Source organism: Myotis davidii, unplaced genomic scaffold (genome assembly GCF_000327345.1).
Source record: "Myotis davidii unplaced genomic scaffold, ASM32734v1 scaffold461, whole genome shotgun sequence".
Classification (NCBI taxonomy): Eukaryota; Metazoa; Chordata; class Mammalia; order Chiroptera; family Vespertilionidae; genus Myotis; species Myotis davidii.
In genome coordinates this window covers 3,322,130-3,329,791 of record NW_006295825.1, presented here as the reverse complement: position 1 = coordinate 3,329,791, position 7,662 = coordinate 3,322,130, and the positions used below count along the sequence as shown (strand labels likewise).

Here is a 7,662-nt window from a genome sequence, read left to right as displayed (position 1 = left end):
TGGCCAGACATGCCCTGGAGCCCTCCCACGGTCCCTCCCAGGCTGGCCAACCTCCCGCGTTCCATCCCAGCCCTGATCGTGCACTGGTGGGGTCACTCAGCCTGGCGTGCACCCTCTCCCAATCCGGGACCCCTCTGGGGATGTCAGAGAGCCAGTTTCGGCCCAATTCCACAGGCCAGGCTGAGTGACCCCACTGTTGGACGAATTCGTGCAACAGGCCTCTAGTGTTGTAATATTTTTACTGGATTAGTTCATCATTCGTCAGTAAAGGGACATTAATGCCAGGTTTATAGGACTCTGGCTCTGCACATTGGTATTTTAAGCCTTTCCTTTGTGTTCTGGGAAAAAAAATAGTATGTTCTTTTTTTTAAAAAATAGTATGTTCTTAATTGGAAGCAAAGAATAGATTTTTTTTAATCTCAAAAACTTTTTTTTTTCTCAAAAACTTTTTTATTTTGTATTTCACACTCAAAGAAATATTGCTAAGAATAGTACAAAGTACTCCCATGTACTCTTTATCTAGATTCACCAATTGTTAACATTTTGCCCCATGTGTGTTATCACTTATGAATGCACCTTATATTTATATAACTCCTCCCAGTAATTTGCTAATAAAATGGTCCTTTATCTATACTTTAGCTTTGCTTTTTTCTCCAAGAACAAGAACTTTCTTTTCAATTAGCACAGAATATTGGTCAAAATCAGGACATTTAATACTGATACAATAGTATTAGCTAATGCACATTTCATATTCAGATTTTTCCAGTTGTCCCAATTATATTTTTTATATATAATGTTTTTTGTTTTATGTATTTCACTTTTTTGTTCCCCCTTCTACCTCCCCTGGATCTAATCCAGGACCATGCATTTCATTTTGTTGTCATAACTTTTTAGTCTCCTTTAATTTGGACAAGTTCCTTAGCCTTTTTCTTTCTCATTTTGGTGTTTTTTAAGAATACAGGCCAATGATTTTGTAGAATGTTTCTCAATTTCAGTTTTTCTCATGAGTAGATTTAGGTTATGCATTATTTTGGTAGAAATACTGCAGAAGTAACATTTTGTTCTCAGGACATATTAAGAGGTATATGATAGTTTATATTTTTGGTGATGTTAACTTTGATTACTTTACTTTTTATTTAATTTTTTAAAACTTGAATTTATTTAAAAATGTTTATTTTTATTATAATTTATTGGGGTGACATTGATTAATAAAATTACATAGGTTTCAAGTATCCAATTCTGTAATGCATCAACTATATATTTTATTGTGTGTTTACCACCTCAAGTCAAGTCTCCTTCAATTACCATTTACCCTCCTAAGCCATCTTCTACCTCCCCCTTCCCCTCTGGTAATCACCATACTGTTGTCTGGTGTCTGTGAGGGTTTTTTTTTTAATCCCTTCACCTTTTAACGTTGATTACTTTATTAAGGTAATGTTTGCAAGTAACTTTCCACTGCAAAGTTATTATTTTTCTCTTTGCTACTAATAAGTAATTTGTGGGAGAGATTTTGAGATCATATATATGCACAGGATGGGGCAAAAGTAGGTTTATGGTTGTTCTTGTGGAAAATAATACAGTAATTAATAAATAATAATAATACAAGAATAAACTGTGGTTCTCATACAACTGTAAACCTACTTTTGCTCCACCTTGTGTGTACGTGTATATATATCCTGTTCGTTACGAAACTTTCACCTAAACTTATCACACGTTGATAATTCTTGACTGAATCAGTAATTATTAGGGCAGTTGCAAGATGTTGACCTTCTAATTTGTATTTCTTCTAAACATATTAGTTGATATTCTATGAGGGAAAGTTTTCCTTTCTCTCCTACTTGTTCATTTATTAGTATGGACTCAGATTTTTACTTTATTTTGCGATATTTTGTTATTTATTTTGAGGCTCAAAATGTCCTAGATTTGGCTAGTGGGAAACCCCTAGAGCCATAATTTTGACATGTCCCTATGGCTCTTTGAGCTCTTTCTTACTCTGACACAGCAAGATGCTCCAGGCTCATCTTGTACTCAGCCTGCCCCAGCCTTGCTTGCCATTTCTCTAAGTAGCACTCATTTCTTTTTGTGGGGAATAAATGATGTTTATAAACTAAGATCTCTCAGTGGATAAGAGCTAAGAAAAACAAATATACATGTCTATACGTGTGTGTGTGTGTGTGTGTGTGTGTGTGTGTGTGTAAAACCAATAGTTTATATCGATGCCTATAATTCCAACTTCACACTACAGATGTAGTCTTGCCCTTTTCCTTACTTGTAATGTCCTTTTCCAACACTGATAACCTGGTTCCCATTATCCCCAACATATGTACTCATTTGCTCAATGCCATAATCAGAGAAAGTAGTTCCAGAACTGCTAACCCATACCACTGCAAAGAAAACCCTTATAACTAGAGGTCAGTATTTCTTTACAATTCTTTTTGTCTGTTTAAAGTATATGTTCAAAAGTTACTTGGGTTAGTCTTCCTCCTGTTACTACACATATTATTTATTTGACATACAGTTAAGTTCGTTTGTTTGTGTTTAATTTCCATTTTAGATGTTTTTGCACATCATCCTTGCTGATTTTTATCTACTTTTTGAGTATGTAAAGCATTAGCATGGTTCCAAAAATGAAAACTGTATCTAGAAGTGTTACTACCCAACCCCTCCACTCATTCCCACTCACTCCTTGTAGACAATCAATTATTTTGATTTATCCTTCCTGCATTTCTTTTTTTTATGAAAATATAGGAGTCTTTTCTTATTTTCTCTCACAAAAGGTCGCAAGCTTAAGTATACTTTTCTGGGACTTCGCTTCTTTCATTTAACAGTATATTTTGGATAGCACTAATAGTTTCGTAGTACTCCCGTTTGTGGATGTGTCACATCGAATTCAAACACTCTCCTATGTTAGGGCATTTAGGTTGTCTCCAACATATTATAGTTATAAATAATGATGCAACTGATAGCCTTATATAAATACATCTTTGTATTTTGGGTGTCTACAGGGAAGATGAAAAGTTTTAACTTTCTAATTGTGTGAGCAGTAATATGTAAGTGATTTTATAAGAATACCTCAAGCCCTAGCTGGTGTGATTCGGTTGGTTGAACATTGTCCCAAGCATCGAAGGGTCGCTGGTTCAATAGCTGGTCAGGTCAGTCACAAGGCTAGGTTGCGCGTTTGATCCCTGCTGGAGGTGTGTGTAGGAGGCACATGATTGATGTTTCTCTCTCACATCAATGTTTTTCTCTCTAAAAATCAATAAAAACATTTTATTAAAAAAAGAATACTTCAAGATATTTGTCTGCCTGCTCCTGCCTTTGAGCTCTTACTGTGATCTTAAAAATGTGTTCAAGACTGCTGAAGTGAAATACTTTATTGTAATTATTTTTCTGCCTGGGCAACCTTGAAATCAGAGACCTGGAAGCGACCATGGAAACATTTTTAGTCAGTAGTAGCTAACTATATGCTCTGGATCCAGGTACATTTTAAGCAGTTGACTATTGCTTGTACATATTGAGCAATGCTGTATTACCACCCTCTACTCAGACTCATCTATTTCTGGCATTTCTCTCTTTTAATTTAATTCATTTTAGGTGCCTTCATGTCATACTGTTGACTGGCTGCTCCCTGGGGTTATAGAATGGCAGTGGAACAGACAGTTTAACATAGGATGGAAATAAAGATTTGGGCCTCTATTTTCTCTGATAGGTTTCAGAGCATTAGGGGTATTATAAACTGCAGTTTCTCAGAGGAGTGGCATCTTAAATTGCCAGATAATTCTGCTGGCCCTTTCAGGTGGTTGATGACTTCCAGTCTTTTGTTCAAACAAGTGGGCATTGGAGTAGGAGGACTTCCTCCTACATTGCTAGATAACCATGTAAAAGATTGGTGAGCATGGCTTCCCATTAGGGGGGCCATGAATGGATTACATGTGGGTTGAGATAATAATCTCAGCCTAAGGGTGGTTAGAGCCTCCAAGCAGATCACTTCTGGTGCTGAGAAACCTCTTCAGTTTGTGTGCATGTGCCTTACTGATGCTATCATTTTCTGTGCATGTCCTGACATGGAAAAGGTTGAGAAAGTAGGCTAGAGCATAGTCTCAAAATTAGCCTCTAAGAGCCAAGGACATTGCCCCTTAAAGAGAAGCAGGCAATAAAGTGGAAAAGAAGAAGTGTTTTATTTAGAGTAGAAGTTTGAACTTACTGGTCCCTAAAAATAAGCTGATCACCCTATCTTAGATCTAGAATGTTTTGAAATCATTCCTATTTATTTCTTTGTTAAGACAAAAGTTAGAAATTTAAAAATATTTTTAAATGACTTGGCCTCTAACCCTATTGTATTGGATATTGGAATACCTAAGGTGTATTCTGATCAATCAGATTAGTCAATCACAATTTAATCTCTGTTTGAATACCTCTGAGTTCGGTATATTTCAGTATGGTTTTACACCTAAGTTGCTTCTATACTTAGTTAAATGTTTCTAAACCTCCTTGCACATCTCTCCAAATTTGTTTCTAAAATGCATTTGCTTCCTAAGGTGTGTATTTTACATTGCATATATAAAATTTAATGATTCTTATATTAAGGTGGTTATGGTAGTTACATCAGTTTTGAAATAAGCTTATTAAAATATATGTTCAGCCCTAGCTGGTTTGGCTCAGAGCGTCAACCTGTGGACTGAGGGGTCCCAGGTTTGATTCCTGTCAAGGGCACATGCCCAGGTTGTGGGCTTGATCCTCAGTAGAGGACATGCAGGAGGCAGCCAATCAATGATTCTCTTTCATCATTGATGTTTCTCTCTCTCCCTTCTCCCTCTCTAAAATCAATAAAGATATATTTAAATAGTGGGGAAGGCACTAATAATCATGGGGTGCTTTCTATTTGTTAGGCCCTTTGCTGTACACTTTATATTGTTTATCTCATGAAATCCTTACCATAGCCATGTGAGTAGAGGTGGTATTTATTCTATTCTACAGATGAGGAAGTAGTCTCTGGAACAACTCCCCTAAGTTTTTGAATAAAAGAATGGTAAAGCTAGAAGGTAAACTAAGACTGTTGGTTCTGAAGGCCCTGCTTACTTCATTATATATCACATGTCCTCTACAATGTTTTTTTAAAAAAATCTCACCCGAGGATATTTTTTTTTTACTGATTTTAGAGAGAGAGGAAGGGGAGAGGGGAAGAAAGAAACATCAATGTGAGAAAGAAACATTGATTGGTTGCCTCCAGAACGCACTCCAATCAGGGATGAACTCAACCTACATATGTGCCCTGACCTGGAATAAAACTTGTAACATTTTTGGTGTATAGGACAATGCTCCAACCAACTAAACTATCTGGCTTGGGCAAGCACTGTAAAATGTTTGAATCTACAGAGTAGCATTACATTTCTATGAGAGTAACTCAGTCAGTTTGGTACATTTTTGTATTAAAGAAGGAAGGAGTTCTTTTGGTAGTGTTAAAGGTCATGGGCAAGTCATCAAGGCCTCTGCTCAGTTCAGTCAAAAATGAGGTGGAGCAGAATTCTGGTCAGTGTGCCCCTTGCCTACCTCCTCCTTCTGGGCCTCTTTGCAACAATTGACTGAGAGCGTGAACAGAAACGTGTGAGTATTTCTGCAGAAATCTTGGGATTCTGGTTTGGATGTGGACTCTTGATCCCAGCTTTAAAGGCCTGGGGTGAGACATCACTTGGTATGATGGGGATCAAGTCAGGCTGGCAGAGGAATGTGTCAGAACTCTTAGAGTAAAAATAGAATTGGAAACAGAGATGGAGTAGGATGTTCTCAACTTTTTATTCAGAGTCAGTTTTTCAAATTCAACCTTCAATAAAATCTGAGGTTTCCCAGAATGCTTCTAAAGAACATAATCCGGTGACGCAAAAGGAATGAAGGGTAAGGCTTTGTAGCTTTTAATGAGAAAAGGAATTCTGCAAGTGCCAATGACCTTCTTAAGGATTTAACCCAGACTTTGGGGTTACTATAGGAATACTGTTTTTGAGATTTTGAAGGTCGTTTTTACAATACTGAACAATACTTAGAGCGATGTTTGTGCTCAAGAAAGAATTAACCCTAACCGGTTTGGCTCGGTGGATAGAGCGTCAGCCTGCAGACTCAAGGGTCCCAGGTTTGATTCCAGTCAAGGGCATGTACCTTGGTTGCGGGCACATCCCCAGTAGGGAGTGTGCAGGAGGCAGCTGATCGATGTTTCTCCCCATCGATGTTTCTAACTCTCTATCCCTCTCCCTTCCTCTCTGTAAAAAAATCAATAAAATATATTTTTTATTAAAAAAAAGAATTATTCTGCCTTATGATAATGACAACACATCTGGATTTGAGTAATTAAAATATTGATGGGCCACAAAAAGAGCCAGCCCAAAGGATGATAACAGATTAGTTGATGATAGACTGCTATGTCTTTACTCTTACTATCTCTGTTGCAGAGGGGATATTCTAGTCTTTAAAGAGTTTTGATTCTTATGGGGTAGAAAGTCTTGACGGTTCCCACATTCACTTCTGAACAACAGTGTCAATCATTCCAGTGAGTTGTTTGGTGGGGGTGAGTGGTTAATGCTGTATCACTGATACCCCTCCTTCTACAGGTGGTATTCTGGTTATCTATTGCTGCATAACAAGCTATCCTACATTTTGGTGATTTAAAACAACCATTCGATTTTGCTTATGATTTTCTGGGTCAGGAATTCAGAAAGAATTTAGCTGGTGTTGCATCAGCTGCAGTACCTGTGACTGGAGTGCCTGGGGCTGGAACGTCCTCTTCCAAGATGGCTTCTTAATTCGCATGTCTGGAGCCTCTGAGCTCTCTGGTCTCTGTCTCTCTTTCTTCCTCTCCCAGTCTCCCCCACCCTGGCAAGTGTCATATTCTCCAAGGTCTCTCCATGAGGTTTGGGCTTCTTATAGTATGTTGGTTCAGGGTGATCAGGCCTGGACCTGCAAATTGACACAGTCATTTCTGCCATTCAGTTGGCCGGGGCAGTTCAGAACTGGCCCCTACAAGGAATGCAGACAAAGACCTGTCTCGATGAGAAGAGTGTCAAAAGAATTTGTCGCTATCTTTAATCTATCAGAGGGCCATTAAATGGAAGGAGAATGGTTATGGGAAATACTGAACTATGACTTCAGCAGAAAACAATTTACTTATCTAACGATTCAGGAGAAATTGATTGCTAGCCTTGAATAAGAATGGGACTGAGGCAAGAGGGAGCTGCCAGAAGGAGGAAGGTGGAAAATATTCTCATTGGGACAAAGGAGAAAGACAACCGAGTTAAACTTTGCTTCATAATTGCCCTCCTTACCTTGGTTGTGAATTCTTGCTCCTATGATCTTGGCCTTGAGTCCAAACCTCTACTTCCAACCATTTTGAATTTGGTGCTCATGCTTGGTCTCTTCCTCCTGCCTTATTTAGACCTCTGCTTAGCTTCCCAAGCTCGGCTTTGGATCATCCTTTGGCCCTGGGCACCTTCGGTTGCTTTGTAAGAGAAAATCTCCTGTTTCCCTATTCCTGGGAATTCCTGGGAACCCAATGCCCAGCAGGGGGCGGATAGGGGGGTGCAACAGATAGTGATTTTGGCTGTGCTCTGTCAGCTTTGGCACTTTTGGCAGTTACTTAGTATAGCTGGATTTCTTCTTTTCTAGACTACATTTTGG

At 38.4% G+C, this 7,662-nt stretch overlaps 1 protein-coding gene across 3 annotated transcripts in view; it reads left to right on the top strand.

Annotated features, from left to right (window-relative positions):
- The window catches only part of USP3 (ubiquitin specific peptidase 3), a 101,785-nt gene that overhangs the window by 13,696 nt on the left and 80,427 nt on the right, over positions 1–7,662 (top strand). The window contains exon 1 of one of the 3 annotated variants that reach the window (XM_015568545.1): positions 6,992–7,276. The exons of the other annotated variants lie outside the window; for them this stretch is intronic. Within the exon in view, the coding sequence (XP_015424031.1) occupies positions 7,198–7,276 (79 nt within the window). The 5' untranslated portion in view covers positions 6,992–7,197. Of the gene's footprint in view, positions 1–6,991; positions 7,277–7,662 lie in introns of those variants that run through there. 3 annotated transcript variants of the gene reach the window in all.